Source organism: Suncus etruscus, chromosome 3 (assembly GCF_024139225.1).
Source record: "Suncus etruscus isolate mSunEtr1 chromosome 3, mSunEtr1.pri.cur, whole genome shotgun sequence".
In the NCBI taxonomy this organism is placed as follows: domain Eukaryota; kingdom Metazoa; phylum Chordata; class Mammalia; order Eulipotyphla; family Soricidae; genus Suncus; species Suncus etruscus.
The window spans coordinates 18,756,810-18,783,572 of NC_064850.1; the positions used below are offsets into that span (position 1 = coordinate 18,756,810).

At 42.7% G+C, this 26,763-nt stretch overlaps 1 protein-coding gene across 1 annotated transcript in view; it reads left to right on the forward strand.

The window, feature by feature from the left end:
• YLPM1 (YLP motif containing 1) overlaps nucleotides 1–26,763 on the forward strand; it is a 100,835-nt gene that overhangs the window by 53,300 nt on the left and 20,772 nt on the right. Inside the window, exons 5-17 of the mRNA XM_049770288.1 lie at nucleotides 5,570–7,666; nucleotides 10,523–10,640; nucleotides 13,563–13,977; nucleotides 14,295–14,387; nucleotides 14,695–14,890; nucleotides 15,725–15,843; nucleotides 18,194–18,348; nucleotides 22,684–22,746; nucleotides 23,011–23,130; nucleotides 23,348–23,524; nucleotides 23,613–23,696; nucleotides 24,102–24,185; nucleotides 25,731–25,811. Coding sequence (XP_049626245.1) covers nucleotides 5,570–7,666; nucleotides 10,523–10,640; nucleotides 13,563–13,977; nucleotides 14,295–14,387; nucleotides 14,695–14,890; nucleotides 15,725–15,843; nucleotides 18,194–18,348; nucleotides 22,684–22,746; nucleotides 23,011–23,130; nucleotides 23,348–23,524; nucleotides 23,613–23,696; nucleotides 24,102–24,185; nucleotides 25,731–25,811 — 3,802 coding nt within the window. The remainder of the gene's footprint in view (nucleotides 1–5,569; nucleotides 7,667–10,522; nucleotides 10,641–13,562; nucleotides 13,978–14,294; nucleotides 14,388–14,694; nucleotides 14,891–15,724; nucleotides 15,844–18,193; nucleotides 18,349–22,683; nucleotides 22,747–23,010; nucleotides 23,131–23,347; nucleotides 23,525–23,612; nucleotides 23,697–24,101; nucleotides 24,186–25,730; nucleotides 25,812–26,763) is intronic.

A 26,763-nucleotide genomic window follows, 5' to 3' on the forward strand; every position in this document is an offset into this window, starting at 1 on the left:
ATTTTATTTTAGGTGAAAGGGCAAAGCGCTGTCTAGTGATTGTGAGAAGTCTCAAAAATGAGAAATTAGCGATGGTAGTTTCTAGGAAAGGGTTGGGTGATGGTTCTGAAGATAGCTTTCAATTTTTAAAAATCAAAACTTTTTTTTTTTTTTTTTTTTTGGTTTTTGGGTCACACCCGGCAATGCTCAGGGGTTACTCCTGGCTGTCTGCTCAGAAATAGCTCCTGGCAGGCACAGGGGACTTTATGGAACATCAGGATTCGAACCAACCACCTTAGGTCCTGGATTGGCTGCTTGCAAGCAAACGCTGCTGTGCTATCTCTCCGGGCCCTAAATTTTTTTTTTTTAAATTTTTGGCCACCCCTGGCAGTACTCAGGAGATGGATCATGCAGTGCTGGGAATCTAAGCAGGTTGGATGTATTCAAGGCAAGCACCTTAATTTCTTTTTTTTTTTTTTTTTTTTTTTTTTTTTTTTTTGGGCCACACCCGGTGGTGCTCAGGGGTTGTTACTCCTGGCTGTCTGCTCAGAAATAGCTCCTGGCAGGCACGGGGGACCATATGGGACACCGGGATTTGAACCAACCACCTTAGGTCCTGGATTGGCTGCTTGTAAGGCAAACACCGCTGTGCTATCTCTCCGGGCCCGCACCTTAATTTCTATCCTATCTCACCTGGCCCCTGGAGATTTATTTATTTATTTATTGGTTTTTGGGTCACGCCCGGCAGCGCTCAGGGGTTTCTCCTGGCAGGCTTGGGGGACTATATGGGATGCCGGGATTTGAACCAATGACCTTCTGCTTGAAAGGCAAACGCCTTACCTTCATGCTATTTCTCCGGCCCCAGCATTTGGTTCTTACTCCTTTCTTAGCATTTATGATATCTGAGAGTCCTATTGTGGTTTCTGTGGGTGAGCCCGCCACATTTTGATTATCTTCCCTTCTGTTGTCAGCACATTTGTCTTACACAACTTCTTTGTGCTTCATGAACTACTCATGTTTATCCCTTTTTGGTGGGCAGGAGGCACACTTGGTGATGCTCAATGGTTACTCCTAACTATGCGCTCAGAAATCACCCCTGGCTTGGGGGACCATATGGGACGCTGAGGGATGAACCAGGGATCCGTTCTAAGTTAGCGCACGCAAGGCAGAGGCCCTACCAGTTGCGTCACTGCTCTGGCCCCTATTCTGTGTCTTACACAATTAAAGACAAACTTGTCTGCTAGTATCCTCATCTTCCTATTTATTATTATTGTTTGTTTATTTATTTATTTATTTATTGGTTTTTGGGCCACACCGTGTGATACTCTTGGGTTACTCCTGCCTATGCACTCAGAAATCACTCCTGGCTCAGGATCATATGGTGCACCAGGGATTGAACCAAGGTTCATCCTGTATCGGCTGCATGCAAGGCAAAACGCCCTACTGCTGTGCTAATGCTCCAGCCCCTCACCTTCCTGTTTATAGTGAGTTTAGATGGAAAGAGTGTTTAATTTGGGGGCCACACTGCAGTATTCAAGGTGCCAAATATCAGACCTGGCCCTTTGCATGTGAGCATTCAGACAGCCCATTGAGCTCTCTCCAGTTTTGAGTTTATATATTACATAAATAACATATATATATATATTTTTTTTTTTTTTGATTTTGGGCCACACCCAGTGCCGTTCAGGGGTTACTCCTGGCTCTGTGGTCAGAAATCATTCCGGGAACCATATGGGATGCTGGGATTTGAACCAGTGTCAGTCCTGGGTCAGCTGCTTGCAAGGCAAGTGCCCTACCACTGTGCTATCTCTCTGGCCCAAGTTTATATATTTTTAAATTTTTTGTGAGACTATAGAAGCATTCTATATATTCTATAGAAGCATTCTATTCTTGGGCTGAATTACAGTTCTTTTTTTTTTTTTTTTTGGTTTTTGGGCCACACCCGGTGACGCTCAGGGGTTACTCCTGGCTATGCGCTCAGAAGTCGCTCCTGGCTTCTTAGGGGACCATATGGGACGCCGGGGGATCGAACCGCGGTCCTTCCTAGGCTAGCGCAGGCAAGGCAGGCACCTTACCTCCAGCGCCACCGCCCGGCCCCTGAATTACAGTTCTTGAAGTTCCTTTTTGTTTTGTTTAGGGTCTCACCTCGTGGTGCTTTGGGAATAATATCTAGTAGTTCTCTGAGAACCTTGCAGTTCTGGGCTCAAACCCAGGCTTCCCACATGCAACATAAACACTTCAGTTTGCTGGGCTGTCTTTCTGGGACTGGAGTTCCTTCTTCCTTTTTGTTTTTTGTTTTTTAATTTTGGTTTTGGGGCTACACCAAGTGGCGCTCTGGAGTTATTCCTGGCTGTGTGCTCAGAAATGACTCTTGGCAGGCTCATGGGACCGTATGAGATGTCAGAGATCAAACCCGGGTCAGTTGTGTGCACTGTGCTAACCACTGTGCTATAGTCCCAGCCCCCCAAAGGTGAGTTATCCCAGGCAGTAGGAGATCTGGAGTCTCAACTGCCATTCTCAGCCATCCAGGCCAGCAGTTCAACACAAGGGGCTGAGGGTGTGGTGCAGGATACCTGGGCCATTCTGGTAGTGGCTGGGAGCTAGAGACCTTCTATATTTCAGATTAGAATGCACCACAAGGCAGATTTTTGTGCCTAAAATGAGATATTTATCTTTGGACAACCAAAAATATTCCCATCTTTCCTCGGGAAAGGATGTAAATAAAATTCCTTTCCTGGACTGGAGAGATAGCACAACATCAGGGCATTTGCCTTGCATGCAGCCGATCCAGGATGGATGGTGGTCCCAATCTCAGCATCTCAAATGGTACCCCGTGCCTGCTAGGAGTGACCCCTTAGCACAACCTGGTGTGACCCAAAAACAAAACAAAACAAAATCCCTTTTCTGTCTTTAGGGAAATATTCTCTTTCTCCTCCCACCCCACTTTCCCAGTTTTTATATTTGATTTTCCACAACTTAAATACATAGATATAACATTAACTACTACTAATACAGCTTTTGTTAGATAAGGTCAAAAAAGAACACACAGGGCCGAAGAGTTGGTACTAGAGGTAAGGCAGCTGCCTTGCAAGTGCTGCCCCCCCCCCCCATCCCATATGGTCCTCCAAGCCAGGAGCGATTTCTGAGCGCATAGCCAGGAGAAATCCCTGAGCATCAAACAGATGTGGCCAAAAAAAAAAAAAAAAAAGAACACACAGCCAAAATATTTGACATTTGACATATATAGGGCCAGAGTGATAGTACAATGGGTAGGGTATCTTCCTTGCATATGGGTGATCTGGTTTTGATACAAGAGCCCCATGTTGTCTCCTGAGCATGCCAGGAGTCTCTCCTGAGCATATAAGTAGGAATAAGTTCTGAGTACTACCTGATGTGACCTCAAACACCCTCTCCACTCCTCCATGCCAAATTGACTTATAAAACATATAAGGAATAAATCTTTTGTTTGTTTTGCTTTGTTTTTTTAGGGGGGGTCCACACATGGGCATCGCTCAGGGGTTACTCCTGGCTCTACACTCAGAAATCGTTCCTGGCAGGCTTGGGAGACCATAGGGGATGCCAGAATTTGAACTACCGTCCTTTGTCCTTCTGGTAAGGCAAATGCCTTACCACTGTGCTATATATCTCCCGTCCTAAGGAATAAATAATTCTGACTAACATAGTCCTCAGTCTTGTAACTGGCCATGTATGTGATCTCAGTTTTGGTGTTGTTTGTTTTGGTTTTTTGGACCACACCTGATGGTATGCAGGACTTACTCTTGAATCTGACTCAGGGATTACTCCTGGTAGTACTCATGGGACCATATGGGGTACTGGGGATTGAACTCAGGTCAGTCAGGTCCAAAGCAAGGGCGATACTTGCTGATACTCTGAACTATGTGATCTCAATATTTTTAGTTAGCTGCTTCTTTCACTTAGCTAATCTCTTTGTTCTCAACAAGTACCTCTCGGTCCTTGTTTCTTGACTGATGGGGTAAACCAGAATTTCATTCTCTCTCTCTCTTTTTCTTTTTCTTCAGACCTTTATTCTTAAAGGTCTAGACTATATTCACTGTTCTGCCTGGATTGAGTTATTGTTTTCTATTTATTTTGATCATAAACAGAGAAAAGCTTAGAGCAGTGCTGGAGGATCTCCTGCACTCCAGACTCGTTATTCTTCCTTTTTCATCGTGTATTATATATATATTGTAGGTTTTGCTTCGCTAGCACAGTAATCCCCCTCTCCCTGTTGATTCAGGACACTAGTGATAAAGGGCAGTTTCAAAATTGAGTTTTAATATAGTTCTTTTATAGTGACCTCTGGTGAAAGCATTTCTCCCTTTGAAACTAAAATGTCTAGAGCAACCAAGTGTAAAGTTACCCGGATAAGTAAATACCTTGCTGGGATGTCATTTTATGTTAATTTTTATTGTTTTTTGAATAACTGAAAGAAAGCCCTTCTATTCTTCAGGAACCCCTTCTGTTTCACCATCCATACTGTCACTCATGCCAAAAGCCTTGGAGTCATCCTGGGTGCTTTGCTTTCCTTTATTATTTTAATCCTGTGTTTTAGAAAAGCTGAGGGTTCTACCTTCCTTTACATCTCTCCTTAGTATTCCCTTATCTACAACCTCATTTCAGTCACAGCTTAAGAGCAGATTTCACCTTCACTGACCCAAATGATAGAAATAATCTCAGAAACCTTTCTCACCTACCTACCTATTTTCTAGTTATCTAGTAGGGTAATCTTTGAAAGACCAGACCCATATTTAGTAGCTCTGTGTGCTTATAATTTCCAACTCCATAGCCCACTGAAATGAATTCATCCGCATTAACAGATCCAAAGCCACATGCATGTAGCAAGTTAGAAGTTTGTTCTTTCTCTGGACTTAAGTGATGACTCTGCAATGTCAGGAATACAGATTTCTTCTGCTTTGTTACTTCACCAGCCCTTAGTATGTTGCCCTTAACTGCATGGTCCAAGATGCTTCACCGTCATGTCAGAGACAGCATGGAAAAGGAAATGATGAAGACGAGGAGGTCCAGAGCGAAAACATCTCTGTCCAGACTTTAGAATGTCAGGACTCATTCTGAAGATGTAGCTGCCTGCTGTTTTTTATTTTTTTAAACTTTTATCATTCAAGATGAAAGTGCTAGCTCCAGTAATAATAACAATCATCCTATGATTTTCTTGTTAATTTGTTCAGTTTTGAAGTATATTTTCATGCTAGAGTTAGCTGTGAATTTTTTTTTTTTTTCATTTAAAATGAATGGACTTTGCTGTCTTCCAGGACACAGTATTTATACTTGCTTTTTAACAGTTTAGTCACAGTGCCTAAGACTTTATTGACTCTCAGCTACGGGAGATGTGTCAAAGTAACTTAGATGATTCTGACATGAGTTCTAGAACTTGCCCTAAGACCTTCTGAGCATAGCGGTTCTAAGAAATGGATGACTCATGATTTGTTGAGTGACACAGAGTCATTGTTGTGAACAGAGTCCCAAGGCCAGAGTGCCTTAAGTATTCTTACATGGAGATTTTTTTTTTCTGCTTTACTGTCTTGAGTAATATCTTTTGTTTTACTTGTAGATTTGATGGTCCTCGAAGATTTGAGGATTTAGGGTCAAGGTGTGAAGGACCGAGACCCAAAGGGCCTCGTTTTGAAGGAAATCGCCCCGATGGGCCAAGACCCAGATATGAAGGTCACCCAGCAGAGGGCACTAAAAGCAAATGGGGGATGATTCCCCGGGGGCCAGCATCTCAGTTTTATATTACCCCCACTACATCCATAAGTCCTCGACAGAGTGGACCACAGTGGAAAGGCCCTAAATCATCTTTTGGACAGCAGCATCAGCAGCAACCTAAGGCACAAGCAGAACCTCATTCAGGAAACAAAGAACCATTAGCAGACACCAATAGTAACCAGCAGAAGAATTTTAAAATGCAGTCCACTGCTTTTCCCACTGCTGCCGATGTAAAGGATGCCAAGGCGGCTCAGTCAGAGGAGAATCTAAGCAACTCTGAGCAAGAGCCACCTAAAAGCGAAGCCGCAGAAGGGCCTATGGAACCTTCTGATTGGAACCAGAATTCTGAAAGTATGGAGACTCAAATGGACAAAGCCCAAGCTGTTCCTCAGACTGTACCCCTTGCAAATAAATCTGTATCTGCTCAATCTACTTTTTCCTCAAAAATGGGGGGGCTGGAGGGAGGAGCTGCTGTGGCAACAACATCATCGTTAACTGTAGATAATGATTTTATTGGTCTGTCCCATTCAGAAAACAACCAAGATAAAAAGCCACCAGAAAGCAGAGATAATAGGTTAGAAGGGGGTAGAGGCAGTGGCTCCTCGTACCGAGGTTCTGGGCAAAGTAGAATGGAAGACACACGGGATAAAGGACTGGTTAATAGGGGTCGAGGCCAGGCAGTCAGCCGTGGCCCAGGGTTGGTCAAACAAGAAGACTTTCATGATAAGATGATGTGTAGAAGAGAAGACAGTCGGGAGAAGATGAGCAGGGCTGAAGGCAGCAGAGACCGAGGGTTGGCGAGGCCGGGAAGCAGCCGAGAAAAGGCTCCAGGTGGTCTGCAAGGCAGTCAGGATAGGGGGAGAGCTGGCAGCCGAGAAAGAGGACCACCTCGGAGGCCTGGGAGTCAGGAGCGAGGACCCCCTCGCAGGGCTGGAAGTAGGGAGAGAATCCCACCCCGAAGAGCTGGGAGCAGAGAGAGGGGACCTCCTCGAGGGCCTGTCAGTCGCGAGAGAGGTCTGGGAAGACCAGATTTCGGTCGTGACAGGGCTCCATTTAGACCAGAACCAGGAGATGGTGGAGAAAAAATGTATTCGTATCAGCGAGATGAGCCTTCTAGGACTCCATGGAGCCATGGGGAAGAAAGAGGGCACGACGAGTTCCCCTTAGATGGTAGAAATGCTCCAGTGGAGCGGGAAAGGTTTGATGATTGGGATAGAGGGAGATACTGGAGAGAGTGTGACCGTGACTATCAAGATGACACAATAGATCCGTATAACAGAGAGGACAGGTTCTCGGCACCATCTCGGTCTCATGACGGAGAGAGGAGAGGCCCTTGGTGGGATGATTGGGAGAGAGATCAGAATATGGACGATGACTACAACAGGGAAATGGACAGGGACTTGGACAGGGATGTGGATCGAATTGGAAGACCTCTGGATATGTATGATAGAAATTTGGATAATGAGTGGGACAGAGATTATGGGAGACCGCTGGATGAGCAAGAATCACAGTTTCGTGAACGGGATATTCCATCTCTTCCACCTTTACCACCCCTTCCACCTCTTCCACCTTTGGATAGATATCGGGATGATAGATGGAGAGAAGAACGAAATCGTGACCATGGGTATGATCGAGATTTCCGTGATAGGGGTGAGTTGAGGATCCGAGAATATCCAGAAAGAGGAGATACATGGCGGGAAAAACGAGATTATATTCCTGACAGAATGGACTGGGAAAGAGAACGGTTATCAGACAGATGGTACCCATCTGATGTGGATAGACATTCCCCCATGGCGGAACATATGCCTTCCTCACATTCTTCTGAAATGATGGGGTCGGATGCAAATTTAGACTCTGACCAAGGCCTTGGAGGGGTAATGGTTCTCAGTCAGAGGCAGCACGAAATCATTTTGAAAGCTGCACAAGAACTGAAAATGCTTCGGTAAGTTGACTACTTTCAGACTACTTCCTTTCTTTTAGTTGAAACCACATTGTAGACTGCTCTCTTTAAAGTGCTGTGATGTATTTGAATGGAATCGTTTTACTTCAAGATCTTACCATCTGCCTTTTTTAATTTATTATTATGATTTTAATTTCTGGTCACTTAGTGCTTTATAGGGTCTAAGATGGATATCTAGGAACTGTGTTAAACTTGTCCTGAAATGTGCAAGTTGATAACCATTCTTGGCTTTTATTGATGTGTTGCTGACATGCCACGCTTGTGCATGTTTCAAGTGTCAAACTCCAACTTTTCAGTGCTCTGGATTTCACAAAGTTCGTATGTAACATCTTTTTCCTAGGAGGTTGTTATTTTTTCTGTACTACTATATCTAATAGACTTCATATTCACTAATCTTGGATATAACCTTGGAAAGTGCTGTCATTTATAAATTTCAAAGCTAAGAATGGTTTCCTGGAAGCGTCCTCAAGATTTGTCTTATAACTGATTAGCTCTTTTTGGGGATGCTTTATCTTTCATTATAACTAAAAGCAGGTGTCTCTACTTGATGTTGCTTATTTGTATGTAATTGAGTGTGAGATGGGGAAAGAATTTGGACTTTCTCGATATACTAGTCAATTTATGTGTAGCTATCTACATAACAATAGCAATAATAACAAAAGCTAACAGTTATTGCATGCTTCTGTGTTATAGGAATTGTACTAAGTGCCTTGCATATATTAATTTGTGTAATCCTTTAACTGTATCTTGAGATGAAAGTTTAGGAGTCAAGATAGATTGTGAGCTTTTTGAGCAGTTTCTTCAGGAATTAGCAGTGTTTTGAGAAAATTAATTATTAGTTTCCATACATTCCAATGTATTGTGTTTCCTTCGTATTTCAACTCTGGTGTACAGTTTTAGATTATACCAAATAAAATTATAACTAATGTTTTGGGACTAGCAAAGTATGAGGAGGGAAAATTCCTCTAGTTAAAGATATGAAAGCAGATTCTTGGACAGCAAATCTATTTTTGTGGCCAATAGAAGATATGCTCTGAGAGACTGAATTTCCCCCACCCAGATTAGTTATGAAGATGATATGGGAGGCAAACAGTAGGACAATTTAACAGATACACTTTTGAATTATAGACCCTAAATTTAACTCTACTATGCTGTGTCAGTCACTGTGCTAGTTTCGTTATGAGGATGATATGGGAGGTAGAGAGTAGGACAATGTAGCAGATACTTTTAAATTCTAGATCTTAAATTTAACACGGCTGTGTAATGTGACTGCTAATATTTTATCACATATTATCTGAGTCTATCTTATTTTCTTATCTTAAATTTAACACAGTTGTGTAATGGGACTGCTAATATTTTATCATATATTATCTGAGTCTATCTTATTTTCTTATCTTAAATTTAACACAGCTGTGTAATATGACTGCTAATATTTTATCATATATTATCTGAGTATCTTATTTTCTTATATTTCAAAAGTCAGAGGCCTACAACGATAAATTATATTCCTATTTCACAATGACACTGGGCTCAGAGAGGTTAAGTCCACTTGGGCTAGTAAGTGGCAAATCCAGAACCCAGTTTGTCAAACTCAAAAAATCTATTTTATTTATGAAGAACACCATGCTGACTGGTGTTTCAAAGCTACTAGGGTTTCTTTCTTTTTCTCTTCAGAATTTCCTTTTCATTCATTATTGCTTTGCATAAAACATGCCGAATAAAAAGACACTTATCTTGGGTGGGGAGCTCTTCCTAACAACATGAGTATAATCAAATAAAAATATATGGAGTAATAAAATGATCATAGTGAATACAAGTTACCTATGTCTTATTGGTATACAGTCGTAATATAATTTACATGAGGAAGAAAATAAGCATTTTGAATATTTGACCCTTATTTGTGCTTATTGGGTCCCTGCCTACTTTGGGAGTCAGTTGTATGGCATCTAAGATTTTAAAAGCGGATGTTATACATGTTTTAGGTAGGAATGAAGGGGAGATAAAAAAGAATATACCAAAAGTTAAAAGGACAACTTGATAACTTGATAGTTACATAATTATTGTTCAGGACTAGAAGTATTATTTATAGAGGCTGTTCTTAACCACATTTCAGCAGGGGTCATAAACTGAAATGTTAACAAAAATAAGTGAAAGTGAGTCAGATACAACTTTGAGTGTGATGGGATTGGCAGATCTTGCCTGAAATGGGCAGCCACTTCTCCACTGAACTAGCTGTTGGCATGTGGGAATGTAGCCTCAGTGTTAACCAAATCTCATTGGAATTTATGTATGAAACTATTTTGTTTTGTAAATAATGGCAAGTTATCCAGATCCAAATCAGTCTTCTAGAAATGTTGATGATGTTCAAGGAACTCAAAAGAAACCTTAGAACCAACAGCCAGTAAGATTCAAATGATATGAGTAAAAATGAGAAAATTTGAAACAGAAATGACAAAACTGTAAAACTTGGTAGATAAAATGAAAAAACACTGGAATACCTCATCAGCAGAGTAACAGCTGCTGAGGCCAAATCAGTCTTTTAGGTCATATTTTATCCATGGGTCACCATTTCTTAATATCGGGTATAACTTTTGGTTGGATGTAACCTGAAATTAGAATAGTTTTGTCAGGTGGTGTACCTATCCTTTTATATAATGTATTGTTCATTATTTATGGGTCTTATGTAATAAGCTTAAGGCAAAAGACTGGTACCACAGTGAGGTTTTTAGACACTTCTGTAGAGAGTTTGTAGGCTTCTGTTGCCCCTTTAATATTACAGTATAATTTAGGAATGGAATAGACTCACCTTATGTACCATGGCACTTTATTTGTTTGCAGGGAACAGAAAGAACAACTTCAAAAGATGAAAGATTTTGGATCTGAGTCACAGATGCCTGACCATCTAATGCCCCAGGAATCAAGACTACAGAATACATCAAGACCTGGACTGTATCCGGTATGGGAAAATGAAATGGTTCTTAATTTTGTTAGGTTATTTGGTATTATACTAAGTATAATTTTTTAATTTAATTTAATTTAATTAAAAAATTTTTTTTGGTTTATGGGCCACACTCAGCGGCACTCAGGGGTTCCTCCTGGCTCTGTGCTCAGAATTCACTCCTAGCAGGCACGGGGGACCATATGGGATGCCAGGATTCAAACCACCGACCTTCTGCCTGTGAGGCAAACGCCCTGCCTCCGTGCTACCTCCCCGGCCCTAAGTATAATTCTTTACATTAAAAATTGTAGGTAGAGGCCGGAGAGATAGCACAGCGGTAAGGAGTTTGTCTTGCACATAGCCTATCCAGGACGGACAGGGGTTCAAATCCCGGCATCCCATATGCCTATGTTGCCGCCTCCCCCCACCCCCAGGAGTGATTTCTGAATGCAGAGCCAGGAGTAAAAACCCTGAGCCCTGCTGGGTCTGACCCAAAAGCAAAAAACCAAAACCAAAAAAAATAAAAGTGCCTCCCTCCCTGCCAGATTTTGATAAGTACACTAAGTACACTTGATCTGTATTGCAGTGTTTTCATAAAGATGTGCAATTTTTGGGGCCGGGCGGTGGCGCTGGAGGTAAGATGCCTGCCTTGCCTGCGCTAGCCTAGGACGGACCGCGGTTCGATCCCCCGGCATCCCATATGGTCCCCCAAGAAGCCAGGAGCAACTTCTGAGCGCATAGCCAGGAGTAACCCCTGAGCGTCACAGGGTGTGGCCCAAAAACCAAAAAAAAAAAAAAAAAAAAAAAAAAGATGTGCAATTTTGGGGCTAGAGCAAGAATCAGGGTAGAGCATTTGCCTTTTGCACACCCAAACTGGGTTCAATTTTCAGTATCCCATATGGTTTCCTGAGCATTGCCAGGAGTGATTCCTGAGTGCGTAGCCAGAAATAACCTCGGCATTGCCCAAACAACAATGATAAAAAAAAAAAAGTTCAGTTTTTGCCCAATAATCACTTTTATATATAAATAATGCTGTTTTTTAAATCTGGGAAATGCCTTTTCAAAATGTTTGTTTGTTTTGGGGCCACACCCAGTGATGCTCAGGGGTTACTCCTGGCTATGCGTTCAGAAATCGCTCCTGGCGTGGGGGACTATATGGGACGCCGGTGGATCAAACCGCAGTTCATCCTAGGCTATTGCAGACAAGGCAGAAGCCTTACTGCTTGCGCCACTGCTCTGGCCCTTAAAATATTTCTGAGAGGAACATGTAGTGCTAAGGTTCAAATTCAAGACTACATTCCTGTAAGGCTATCTTCCTGACCCCTAAGCAATAATTTTTTGAAGTGTTTATAATTATTTTTTAAACTACTTATTATACCACTTTACTTTCTCACTAACAATTACCCAGGTTCTTATTTCTCTCATTCTTGTTATAATTTGTTACAGTTTTTTTCCTCTTTCTTTTTGGGCCACACCTGGCAGCGCCTAGGGATTACTCAGAAGTTGCTCCTAGAAGGCTCAGGGGACCATATGGGATGCCAGGGATCGAACCCAGGTCCATCCCAGGTCAGCCACATGCAGGTCAAACACTTTACCACTGTGTTACCACTTTGGCCCTTACAGTTTTTTTTTTTTATAGACAGTTGGACATGGCACAGTATCTCATTGTGGTTTTAATTTGGGGAGCCACACCCACTGTGGTTAGGGTTTACACCTGAATTTATGTTCAGAGAATACTCCAGACAGAGTTTGGAGGGCCACATGAGGTACCAGGGATCAAACCTTGGGTGGCTGCATGCAAGGCAGGCATCCTACCCTCTTTGCTGTCAGTTGGGCTCTCATTGTGGTTTCAATTTACATATCCCTAATCTCTAAGACACATATATTTGTTTGAGAAAAAGATTTTCCTACCCTTTGCCCAGATATAAACAAATTATTTGTCTTACTATATTACATATTAAGTTTTTTTGACTTCTTGGTTTTTGGGCCACACCCAGTGGTGCTCAAGGGTTGGTTACTTCTGGCTCTGCCTCAGAAGTTGTTCCTGGCAGGCTTGGGGGACCATCTGGGATGTCAGGGATCGAATCTGGGTCCATTCTGTGTTGGCAGCGGGCAAGATAAACGCCCTACTACTGTGCTATTGCTCTGGCTTCGTATTAAGGTTTTTTATGTTTTACATATGTTATAATTTAGGTAACATGATTACAACAGTATTCAACATTTATGATTTCTTTTTTCTCTTTGGTTTTTGGGGCCACAGCCGGCGATGCTCTGGGGTTACTCCTGGCTGTCTGCTCAGAAGTAGCTCCTGGCAGGCACAGGGGACCCTATGGGACACCGGGATTAGAACCAACCACCTTTGGTCCTGGATCGGCTGCTTGCAAGGCAAACGCCGCTGTGCTATCTCTCCGGGCCCCAACATTTATGATTTTGCTGTACAAAGTTGCCGCACCCCCCCACAACACCGTAGTGCCTAAGACTTCCTACCACTGTCCTTACATGTGCCCCAGGTTTTTAGTATTCCTAAATAAAAGCTCTTTATCAAAACATGATTTGCATGTTTTACACATATTTTCTTTCTCTCTGACTTGTCTTTATTATTTTTGTAATGCTTCATTAATTTATTTATTTTGGTCTGGGAATCAGAGACCTGGCAGTGCTCAGGGCTTACTCCTGGCTCTGCATTTAGGGTTCACTCCTGCTGGGACTCAGGACCACATGGGGTGCCAGGGATCAACTCTGTCAGTTGTATGCAAGGAAGCACACTGCCCTCAGTACTGTATCGCCAGCCCCAAAGCAAAGTAGTTTAAATCACAAAATGTTTTGGGATTTGAATGAGTTCAGTTAATCAAAAAATTTGATGGAGTGAGAATCAGATGTCAATTTATTGATATATAAAATTGTTGTATATTTGTCAACTGGCTTTATTCTGTTTTTCAGCCTCCAGTGTCTTATAGACCCCCACCTCCTCTGGGCAAACCACCGGGTTCACTTGTAAGACCCTCTGCTCCACCAAGATCATCTGTTCCTATGACCAGGCCACCTATCCCAATACCGCCGCCTCCACCTCCTCCTCCACCACCTCCTCCCTCTGTGTTAAAGCCAAAAAAATCTTCAGGTGTGAAACAAGAACGCTGGGATGAAGATTCTTTTTATGGCCTCTGGGATACAAATGATGAGCAAGGATCGAATTCAGAATATAAATCAGAAAAGGCACCCATTCCTTCCACTCCACTGTTACCACCCCCACCTGTTCACCCTTCCATTCCCCCTCCTGGCCCACTGCCTATGGGCATGCCACCAATGCCCAAACCACCGCCAGTGCAGCAGACTGTTGATTATGGCCATGGTCGAGGTGAGTCATGATAGAGAACTATACTTGGAAGTCTCAAGCAGTGTTTTTCACTGGATGGCCATGTGCCCACCTGGGTGGGGGTTCTCTGGATTTTCCAGAGGAGGGGCCCCTGGGTAGAAATCTTGTAAATGGGTGGCCACAGCATGACACAGGGAACCAATAGGTAGGACAGGGATGCCATGAGAAGGAAACAAGGTGGGAAGGGGCCCATAGTCAGAGGAAGACTGAGAAACCTTTCTCAGAGAAGTGTGACTTAGCTTTGGCTTGCTTCCTGAAGCTTTCCTCTTAGAGTATCTCGTCCTTGGTTTGTCTCCCAGATATATCCAGTAATAAAGTGGAACAAATACCCTATGGAGAAAGAATAACTCTGCGCCCAGATCCGTTACCTGACAGATCAAGTTTTGAGACAGGTAGGAGTCCCAGAGAGATCCATGTTTTAAGAATCTTTTAGAGTCCACTTATCATGGTTATCCTTTTGGGGACATTATTCGGATCTCCTTTTCATAGTGGCTGTACATTTCATGAATTTAATTATTTTTTTCCTATTTTTATTTCCAAAAAACATTCGGGGTTTTGTTTCTTTTTTTGTTGTTTTACTTTTAGTTTTGGTGCCAGGGATCAAACCTAGGGACGTGTACATGTGACAGTCGGTCACACTATCACTGAGCTATGTTTCCCAGCCCGAGAGTTCTTATTTTGTTCTAATTATTTTTATAGATCATGTAGGCCAAAGGGACCGTTATGATAGAGATAGAGACCGTGAGCCTTATTTTGATCATCAAAGTAATGTCATGTCAGATCATCGAGATTTCAAAAGGGACCGGGACACTCACAGAGACCGAGATCGGGATCGTGGCATGATTGATTATGATCGGGATCGATTTGACAGAGACCGCCGACCTCGAGATGACAGGTATGCTGTCAGAAATAGGCTTTAGTGGGTGTGCAAAGGTCCTCGTTCTCTTTTGTTTGGTGTGGTGGCCACACCTGGCAGTACTCAGGACTTACTCCTGGCTCTGTTCTCAGGGATTACTACCAGTGGTGCTCAGGGAGGTTGGCCAGACGCAGGGCAAGTGCCCTACCCACTCTACATCTTTCTGGCCCCTCTGGATATATTTTTATAATGCAAGTTTATGCCAGTTTATTTAATTAATCAGCCCTTTAGATGTGTATGTACAAGGCAGATCTAAATGGCAAACCAAAAACAGTTATAATTACTGTATAGAGCAGCACTTCTCACCTAGGGGCCCTCAGGACAGTCTGAGAAGGTGGGGTCACAGGTGAAAATTGCATAAATGAAGGCCCATGGCACTAGACAAGGGAGGCAACCAGTAGGACAGGGAAACAGTAGAAATAAAACAAGTTTGGAAGGGGGTGGGGCTGGGGGTGTGGCACAAAAGTATTTGAGAAGTATTGATATAGAGCAGGGGTCTCAAACTCAATTTACCTGGGGGCTGCAGGAGGCAAAGTCGGGGTGATCCTTGTGTGCAAAGTCAGTAGTAAGCCTTGAACATTGGGGGGTGTGACCCAAACAACTAAAACAAAACAAAAAACAAAAAAAGATTCCTCTAGGGCAGGGCCACAAGATGTTGTACGGAGGGCCATTTGTGGCCTGCAGACCACAAGTTTGAGACCCCTGGTGTAGAGTAATTGCCAATAGAGAAAATATGGCAGATAATGGTGTTCCATATAAGGCAGACCTTCAAATACCCTTTATTTACCAAAGCATTCCTGCTCCACCCTCTAGAACTCAATCATATCGAGACAAAAAAGACCATTCTTCATCCAGAAGAGGTGGCTTTGATAGACCGTCTTACGACCGGAAGTCTGACCGACCAGCCTATGAAGGCCCACCCATGTTTGGAGGTAGAGCTGTGCCTTATCAACTATAAAGAGTTTGGGAATATGAATAATGGGAATTGCTTTTCATTTTTGCTATGAATTTAACCTTAATAGAAAAATGCTCTTCTGGGGCTGGGCGGTGGCGCTAGAGGTAAGGTGCCTGCCTTGCCTGTGCTAGCCTTGGATGGACCGAGGTTCAATCCCCCGGTGTCCCATATGGTCCCCCAAGCCAGGAGCGACTTCTGAGCGCATAGCCAGGAGTAACCCCTGAGCGTCACCGGGTGTGGCCCAAAAAACAAAAAAAAAAAGAAAAATACTTTTCTGAGCATAGAACCAGGAGTAACCCCTGAGCACTGCTGGGTATGACCCCAAAACAAAACAAAACAAAAAAGCTGTTACATTTTTTAGGAATGGCAACATTATCTTCAATAATTCTAATATAATTGATGAAATGAATTGCTGTGCCACACCTGGTAGTGCTTGGTGCTGCTCCAGGGCTCCTATATGCAAAGACTGTGCTCCTGTGCTTTGAACCACCTCCCTGGCTGCATACCTTGCTTTTTTATATATTAAAGAAATTTGAAATGTACAATCAACTATGGTTTTTTTTTTTTTTTTTTTTTTTTTTTTTGGTTTTTGGGCCACACCCGGTGACGCTCAGGGCTTCTTCCTTGCTATGCACTCAGAAGTCGCTCCTGGCTTGGGGGACCATATGGGACGCTGGGGGATCAAACCACGGTCTGTCTTAATCTAGCACTGGCAAGGCAGACAGAATGTACAATCAAAACCTTTTTTTTTTTTAAATTACACCCGACTGCTCAAGGATTATTCTTGGCTCTGCACTCAGGAATCACTCTTGGTAGGCTCAGAGGATTATATGGGATGCCAGAGATCGAGCCCATGTCAGCCACATACTAGGCCAGCGATGGCAAACCTATGGCATGCGTGCCAGCTGTGGCACTCGAAGGCCTTGCAGCTGGCACGCAGGAAGGACCACAATTAAGATATGCGAGCGACAGGAGGCAAGTGTGCCGGTGTCTGCTTTGCAGCTCACTTGGCAACAAGGCCGGACTGGCCATTGGGAGGACTGGGCATTCTTTGGTTTTGTTTTTGTGCAGTAGTTTGGGCACTAGGCTCAAAAAGGTTAGCCATCACTGTACTAGGCAAATGTCCTACCCACTATACATACTATTGCATCAGTCCCTCAAAATAAATTTTTCTTGTTTTTCTTGTTTTTGTTTTTGTTTTTGTTTTTGGGCCACACCCGGTGACCGAGGTCCGTCCTAGGCTAGTGCTGGCAAGGCAGACACCTTACCTCTAGCGCCACCGCGCCGGCCCTAAATTTTTCTTGTTTTTCATTTTGGGCCTCACCTGGTTATGCTCAGAGGCTAATCCTAGCACCATGCTCAGATCCTCCTGTGTTTTCAATGTGCTCCAGCCATTGAATTATATCCCAGCCCCAGAAACAAATTATAATCCTATTACCCATACTACTATTCTTAAGTTGTTACATATTTCTTCTTATTCTCTTCATGTGAATATCTATGAAGTTGTAGTCTAAGTTTAAATGCATTTTTTCTCCTTTTTTGGGCTACACTCTGTGGTGCTCAGAGTTTACTTCTAATTCTGCACTCAGGATCACTAGTAGCAGGCTTTGGGAACCTTATGGAGTGCCAGGGGTCAAGTCTGGGTCAGCCATATGCAATACAAGTGCCCTACCCATTTGTGCTAGTTTCCAATGATTTTGTACCATATACATATTTTTGTAATGTAAGTAAGTCTTATTAAGTGACTATTGGCCATTAAGCTGCTTTTAATTTTTTGCTGATAAAAATGACTTCTTTTGGTGGAGGGGCACACTCATTTGTGCTCAGGACTTACTCCTCTTAAACAATCTCTTGTTCAGAAATTGTTTCTCGCAGAGTTCAGGACCATACGGAGTTAGCCGTCTACAAGACACATGCCCTATCTGCTACTTTTCTGGCCCCTCTTTTTATTTTTATTTTCCTTTTTTTTTTTTTTTAAGGATTATGGGCCACACTCTTTTGATTAGGGCTTGCTCCTGGCTCTGCCATTAGGGATCACTCCTGTCGGGCTCTGGGAACTATATAGAGTACTGGGGGTGAAACTCTGGTTGGCTCTGCATGCATGGCAAGCACCCTACTCACTGGATTATTATTCCATTCCTTTTTCTGTTTTCTTGATTTCACTTTATATTGTCTTAAATTTCCATTATCTTAAGCTTTATGTATTTAAGTTTAAAAGTGGCTCCCAAGTAATGAAAATTATTATGACTCTGGGATGAGTGGAAAGACATACAGTTGTAAATTATTGGGACATGAATGATAATTGTGTCCAATTGCTGGACTCCTAGGAGAACGAAGAAATTACCCCGAGGAGCGGATGCCCTTGCCTGCTCCTTCACTCAGCCACCAGCCTCCTCCAGCTCCACGGGTTGAGAAGAAGCCCGAATCCAAGAATGTGGATGATATTTTGAAACCTCCTGGCCGAGAGAGCAGACCTGAGAGAGTAAGTCCTATAGTTTACTAGTTATTTTTTTTTTCAATTTTAAAAATTTTGTTTTATTGAAACCATTGTGATTTACAAAGTCCTTCATAGATGGGTTTCAGACATACAATGAATCAGGGCAACTTCCACAACTAGTGTCCACCTTTCTCCACCAATATTCCCCAAGTGCATCGCATACAAACCCCTGCCTTCCCCTGCCAAGATAACAGGACCATTTTTTAAAATATATTTTTTATTTAAGTAACATGATCATATTTGGGTTACAGTCATAACCAGAACACCCCCCTTCACCAGTGTAACATTACCCCCTTCCCATCCCCTGCCTGTATTGGAGACAGGCATTCTACTACAGTTATTTGTTTTTAAGTTCAGTAAGTTGTATTTTTTTTCCTTAAAGGATAAAAGTAAAAAAAAGTAAAGGTGTGATAGTGGCAATCACCGTTGTTTGCATAGGTCCAGAAAAATGGGGAAAATGGAAAAAAATCCTTGACCTGATTACTAAAAAGGCCTCACCTCAGATTATTGGCATAAGACAGACTCTGGGTTCCAGGCAAACCAGTCCATCTAACTCCAGTCATTCTCAAGGTCCCGGTGAAACTTTTTCACACTTTAGCTGTTGTTGGTATTAGATTCTTATATTTAAAGACTCTGGATTCTGTGCATTTCTTTCATCGATGTCAGGCTGATGTGGAGCATCCTCTAGTTTCAGCATACCATTAAATGCAGAGCGATCTGCCCTGCATACAGACTGTTGCTGAGTCTTCTGGGTGTTGGGAGCACTCTTTGGAGTAAGTCACTGCCAAAGCAGTGGTAGGTCTTCCCTGGTAGAGGCTTGGATCCTGGTAATGTTAAAGACAATTGTGGTTGTTTCCATAGATAGTATCCATTGTTCAGGTGTGTATGGGCGATGCCCATTCTTCTGAGGCCTGAGCCAAATCATTATGCCAATGTTCAGGGTAAAAGGCCTAATTACATTACCATATTTGTGTCCCCATCTCTATTAGATAAGAACTTGTTTGCATATGTATTATTTTCCCATTTTAATGTGCCTATGTAAAAGAGAATCGATGCCACAAGATATTGTTGGTACATCTGGGGGCTGACGAATAAAGTCCAACATTCCCTGTAACTTGGTACAAACATGAAATCTATACAGAGATACTCTTCTGCCAGTATTGCTTATAAAACAGATCTCAAAGGGGGAAAAATCAAACAAATAACAAATCCAGTGGGCAAAATTGTCACTATATGAGGATATTCGAAAAGCGTTATAACATCTGAGATATACAAAGGAGATACACGTGACCCTTTTATGTTTTAGAAATAGTCAAGAGGGAGGTGGATGTTTCCGAGATACCACTTTGGTCTGTGATTGGACAAACAAAGAGAGCATGGAGCCATGTCCTCCACTTGTTGCCTGCTGAAGCTTCCGACTCCGCGAGAGGCTTTTGCTTCCTAATTGCTGGAAGTTGAGAGTTCAGCAGTCCCCTCCCAGCCCCTTGCATGAACAAGGAAACCTGGGGTCTCTTTTAAATTGCATCTCACTGGAACCCACTTGCTGGGACCCTGAGCAGGTGTCCAGGAATAACCCTGGGAAGGGGAGGAAGGAGAGAGAAGGCTGTGGGGGGCAACCGAGGCTGCGTCTTCACCTTATCTTGGCCAAAAAGCCTACAGCATGAAACCTTGCCATGACGCGTTGCCTGCTGAAGCTTCAGACTCCACCCAAAAATTACTGTGAAAGATATGTAATCCACCTTGGCCAAAACAAAAATCATTAGTACAGAAAATGGTTAAATGTGGAGTAACAAGAGATCGGAGTGAGAGAGTAAAGGAATAAAAGGAGCGCATGGATAATGTTCAGATAATGACTAGCAGATGAAACACAATGATATCCATATATTTCTTATACACTGTTTCGCAATGGACAGGTTTAATAAGGAAACTTCCCTGATAAGTACTAATGCCAGAACCTATTGTGACCCATGTCCCGCACCCCCTTCCTAGGCCTGGTTAAAGCAGCCTTTGGCATGGCAGAGGGCTGCCAAATGCCATGCTGGCAGGACCTCCCGGCTCGGCTCCCAGGAAGGAAAGAGATCCTTCCTGAGCCTGAAGGCCGGGAGGTCGGAGCCCCCTCCCCCAGACCCTCCCTTTGGAGGTGGGAGGGAAATGGGGCAAGCCTAGGAAAACCAATAAACTCCTCCAAGGGACCCACCTCGCTGGTTTGCCCCACCATGTGGCCAGGCAAAGCCCTGGAGTACCGGAGGAAGGAGGTAGGGGGGTGCTGGGGTGACCCATGTCCCGTACCCCCTTCCTAGGCAACAGGACCATTTTAAGTTAAGATTGTTAAAGTTTGATTCTTTAGATTCCATTGTTGCTTTTGGCTTAGATATTTTGTTTTGTCCTTTTTTTATAATACCAACATACCTGATACTGTTTAATGCTATTTGTTTTTATAAAAATTTATTTACAATTTATTTATTACTTCTTTGTCTATTTTACTGATGAGAATTACTAGTTATTTTTGCAAATCAGATGTAATTAGAGTTCTTTGGGGTGGAGGTTGGGGATTTTGATGTGGGGGGGGCACCTCCGTTGAGAGTAGGATTACTCCTACTCAGTGCTGAGGGCACTTTCTGAAAACCAAGTGGAACACTTCTGTGTTCAAAGCAGGACTCCAGAAGGACTCCCAACTCTTCAAGGTACTTGTGTTCCCTAACATCTTTTAACACCCTGAACAAAATTTCTTTGCTTTGTGGGAGATACAAATTATCCTAGATTCAAGATATCTTACTATTTATCTCCCAATTACCATATAACCTTAAAAATGCTGAATTGAAAATTTTTGAACTTAATAGCTTGACCTCCCCCCCAAAAAGCTGAAAACCTCAAAATCAAGTTTATTTTTATTTATTGGGGGCGGGGGAGGTTGGGTCACACCCGGCAGTGCTCAGGGGTTACTCCTGGCTCTTCGCTCAGAAGTCACTCCTGGCAGGCACAGGGGACCATATGGAATGCCAGGATTAACTACAGTTGTTTCAGGGGACCATGTGGTGCCAGGAATTGAACTAACTTCGGCCACATGCAAGTCATGAGCCTTAACTCTATAGTAATCTTCCTTCCTTCCTTCCTTCCTTCCTTCCTTCCTTCCTTCCTTCCTTCCTTCCTTCCTTCCTTCCTTCCTTCCTTCCTTCCTTCCTTCCTTCCTTCCTTCCTTCCTTCCTTCCTTCCTTCCTTCCTCCCTTCCTCCCTTCCTCCCTTCCTCCCTTCCTCCCTTCCTCCCTCCCTCCCTTCCTCCCTTCCTCCCTTCCTCCCTTCCTCCCTTCCTCCCTCCCTCCCTCCCTCCCTCCCTCCCTCCCTCCCTCCCTCCCTCCCTCCCTCCCTCCCTCCCCCCCTCTCTTTCTTTCTTTTTATTTTCCTTCGGGCCACACCCGTTTGATGCTCAGGGGTTATTCCTGGCTAAGTGCTCAGAAATCGCCCCTGGCTTTGGGGGGACCATATGGGACGCCGCAGGGGATCGAACCACGTTCCTTCCTTGGCTAGCACTTGCAAGGCAGACACCTTACCTCTAGTGCCACCTCGCCCGGCCCCTATACTAATCTTTCAGCCCCCTATACGTTACTGTTTTATGATCTGTTTTGCCAGGCTGGAGCAATAGTACCATGGGTAAGGTTCTTGCTTTGCCAATACTGTACTGTCACTCCAACCTGTCTATTATTTTTGTCTTTTCAAAAAATCAACTTTTCCTTTGCTTTTGTTTTTTTTTTTTGTTTGTTTGTTTGGGTCTTTGGGTCACACCAGTGGTGCTCAGGATTATTCCTTTGCGCTCAGGAGTTATTCCTGGCAGTGCTGAGGGACCATATGGTATGCCAAAGATTGAACCAGGGTCAACTGTGTGCAAGGTAAGCATCCGACCATCTGCGGTGTTGCTCTAGTCCCATATTTTACATCATTTCTGTTTTCTCAAATTCATTAATGCCATTCATTACTGACATATGGTTGAAAATGATATGTCCTTTTTTATATTTATTTATTTATTCATTTATTCTTTTCCTCCATTTCTTAAGTACCTTCCAAACAATGCTCAGGGCTGGAGAGAGACTCTTGGCAATTCTCAGCCAGCCACACTTGACAGTTCATTGCTCAGGGACAGTCGTGTAAGAGGTCACCAGAGTTACTCTAGTAATATTTGGGGGCCGCCAGTGATCCATGCCATACTTGGGTTCAAACTGAATCCCTGTGCCGGCCCAGACTTAACTCATTGACCCATAACAGGACATCATTAACTATAAAATGTCAATGTAGAATAATAGCAGTGATATTTGTCCTTTGTTTCAGATTGTTGTCATAATGAGAGGATTGCCTGGTAGTGGAAAGACACATGTTGCAAAACTTATTCGAGTAAGTATTACGAAGCCAAAAAATCAGTTGCTCTTCTCTTGTCTTCTTTGCAGTAGTGTGGTACCAGCACAAATATTTTATTTGGTCCATTGTAATTGTCCTGTGCATTAGATGTTATCCCACATACATTTTTTATCTGCATAGATAAAAGATCTTCGTTTCTTCTTGATTTGAATCCACTACAAGAGCATATATTTAACCACCAGAAAACTCTGATGTGACCATTCACTAATATATTTTAACTTTCTTGTCCCTGGCTATTAGGATAAGGAGGTAGAATTTGGAGGACCTGCCCCCAGAGTACTAAGCCTGGACGATTACTTTATCACTGAAGTGGAAAAAGAAGAAAAAGATCCAGATTCTGGAAAGAAAGTGAAAAAGAAGGTAATGACACATTCCTCTCGGATTCCATCCTGATTGATTAATAGCATTAAAAGATGACACATTTGGAGAGAAATGTGGCTATTCTGAGGACAGACTTCCCATTGTTTTTGGATACAAACCAAAATCTAGGTTTCTGCCCTATCCAAGGCACAGGAAGTTAGAGTGATTATTTGCTTTTTCTAATCCTTTATCTCTTTTGGGGGGCTGTGGATTTTAGGTAATGGAATATGAGTATGAAGCTGAGATGGAGGAGACCTACCGCACCAGCATGTTTAAGACTTTCAAAAAGACTCTGGATGATGGTTTTTTCCCATTCATCATCTTGGACGCTATCAATGACAGAGTTAGACATTTTGACCAGTTTTGGAGTGCAGCGAAAACCAAGGGATTTGAGGTATACACTTAAAAGGACTTTGGGCTACTTTTGTGTCATATTATAAATAAATGCTGCTTTAGTCTAATCCTTATCTGTTCTTTCGTAGGTATATTTGGCTGAAATGAGTGCAGATAATCAGACTTGTGGCAAGAGAAATATTCATGGAAGGAAGCTTAAAGAAATAAATAAGGTAAAAAAAATTTTTGGCCACAGCTGTTGTCTAGTTATATTTTTGTTTGTTGTTTTTGTTTTTGAGCCACACCCGATGATACTCAGGGCTTACTCCTGGCTCTGCACTAAGAAATCGCTTCTGGCTTGGGGGACCACATGGAACGGCGGGGTAATGAACTGCGGTCCGTCCTTGGTTAATGCATGCAAGACAATCGCCCTGCCGCTTGTGCCACAGCTCCGGCTCCGTCTAGAAATTTTATTATCTTTTCACCATCAGAGTATCTTTATTTACTCCCTGTAGTAAATGTTTTTTTCTTTGTTGTGTGTTATTTGAAGTGATCTAACTCTTCGAACTAGTATTAGGGATGGCACCACCTAGTGTTTGAATGGTTTGAATGACTTGACCCCCTGAATTTCTCAATAGATGGCTGATCACTGGGAAACAGCCCCTCGTCATATGATGCGCCTGGACATTCGTTCGTTGCTGCAGGATGCTGCAATTGAAGAGGTGAGTGTTCTTTTTTTTGAGGGGGGACCACACCTGGTGGTACTTAGGGGTTACTCCTGGTCCTGCACTCAGTAATCACAACTGGCAGGCTCAGGGAACCTTATGGGATGCTGGATATCAAAACCAGGTCAATTCTGTGCTACCACTTCAGCCCCAGTGAATGTTGTACCATACATACCCTGCTTGTGTGTGTGTGTGTGTGTGTGTGCGCGTGTGTGTGTGTGCGTGTGCGTGCGTGCGCTACCACTCCAGCCCCAGTGAATGTTGGACCATACATACCCTGCGTGTGTGTGTGTGTGTGTGTGTGTGTGTGTGTGTGTGTGTGTGTGTGTGATTGGACCGTACATACCCAGTATGTGTGTACATACCCATTGTGTGTGTATGTGCCATACTTACCCAGTGGAGGGCGTGTGTGTGATTGAATCATATTCAGTGGTACTTGTAATATATAAATATTTGGGTACCCAAATACTCAGTGGTATTTAGGGTTTGTATGTGTAACTGGACCGCAAACAGTGTGGTATTCAGGAGCTATTCTTGTATCTGTGCTCTTGGTTTGCTCCTGGTAGTATTTTGGAGACTGTTCAGTGCTGGGGACCAAGCTGGGGTCAACTGAGTGTAAGGCAAGTGCTTTAACCTTTATATTATCTCTCCAGCCCTCGAAAAATGTTTCAGTGTTATAATGGAAGGATAGCTCAAGTGACACTTAAGTTGCATGCCTTACATACAGGTGACCATAGTTTGATTCCCAGCACTGAGTAAGAATCATTCTCTGAACAATGCAGAGTGGCCCCCAAACCAAAAAGTAGTGTGTTAAGTATATGTGTGTGGAGGGAGGTGCCCCTCAAACCAAAACAATAGTGAATGTATGGGTAAAAATATAATTTTGTGAGCCCGGAGAGATAGTACAGCGGCGTTTGCTTTGCAAGCAGCCGATCCAGAACCAAAGGTGGTTGGTTCGAATCCCGGTGTGTATATATATATATATATATATATATAATTTTGTTTCTTTTTGTGGGGTACGTGGGCTTCTCACCTGCAAAGCATATACTCAGCACATTCAGCTCTATTAACACACACTTACCCCCCAAATTTTTTGTTTTGTTTTTGGGCCACACCCGGTGGTGCTCAGGGATTACTCCTGGTCTTTGCTCGGAAATCGCTCCTGGCGGGCACAGGGGACCATATGGGATGCTGGGATTCGAACCGTTGTTGGTCCTGGGTCAGCCGCTTGCAAGGCAAATGCCCTACCACTATGCTATTTCTCTGGTCCCTCCAAAATTTTTTTTAATATAAGAATGTTGTGTGAATAGTATAAAGACAGTGTTTGTACTTTATCTATTCAACTCTCATGGAGATTCACAAATTGCTAATATTTTGCCACATTTTTCTGTATATAGAATGTTATTACTGCTGTCACTATTATTATTGACCTATTTCATATTTAAGTCGGAATCCTCATTTATAACCTAAATATTTCAGTAGGGACTTGGCATTTTCTTAACATTAACTCTTTTTGTTATCATCGTTATTGGGGTAATGTAGGTGGAAATGGAAGATTTTGATGCAAATATTGAAGAACAGAAGGATGAGAAGAAAGATGCAGAGGAAGAGGAAAACGAACTGGTAGGAGACAGACCAACCACTTTGAACAAAGTGTCTCTTAATTAAAATCCTTAGGGTTTAGATTCAAGTCAAGCTATTGCTACCAGTCTGCACCTTAATGGCCAGTTTTGTCACCTTCAAGCAGATTTTTGGGTGTTTCATCTCTGTTAATCACAAGAATCTCTACTGTGTTGCAAGAACATAATATGAATGCTGAGCAAGTTACTTTGTATTCTCTCTTATGGGTGGTTTTAGGGAGTGTTTTTTTTTTTTTTTTTTTTAAGACAATCAATTACCTGTGAAAGGGCATTCTTACATTCCAGCAGATAATAGATACAACCTATCCAATATATACATGATTGTCTCTTGTGCTACAATATCTCAGTATTAAGTTTCTGTCAACTGAGGCAGGAGAACATACTGACTGAGGAAGCAGAAGGTGGCCATTAATTTCCGGATTGTTCTGCATTTTAGTGTTTTAATTGATTGGGGGAAATCATTTGACTTTGTAGGCAATGCGATTGGCTTAGGCTGATTAGAGAATGACATAGTATGAGTTCTAAGTTCCCGTGTACCTACTGTAAATGCTTTTGATCACATCTGTCAAGATGTTTTCCTAACCCTGTTATTCAAGAACATGTGAGCTGTAGAATTATATAACTTTTCAGTGTTTGCTAATGAGACACAGAGATTAGCAGTGCCATGAAATAGTGTTGCTTTAAAAAAAAAAAACCAAAATACTTGGTTTATTTAATAACTCAACCCTTGCTAAAAGCTGCTTTTCATATTCTGAAAATGTACAAAGTGAGAATCCTTATTCCTACCCCCAGAGAGTACAGACTGTCTAAGGAGTCGTCCTATCAAACCCATGTGTATAGAGAGTTCTGAATAGAAACCATGTGTTTATATAGAGACAATGTCAGCCTCTGTGTTGCTAGTTTTCGTATGTGGATTAAAAAAATAAGCTTTCAAG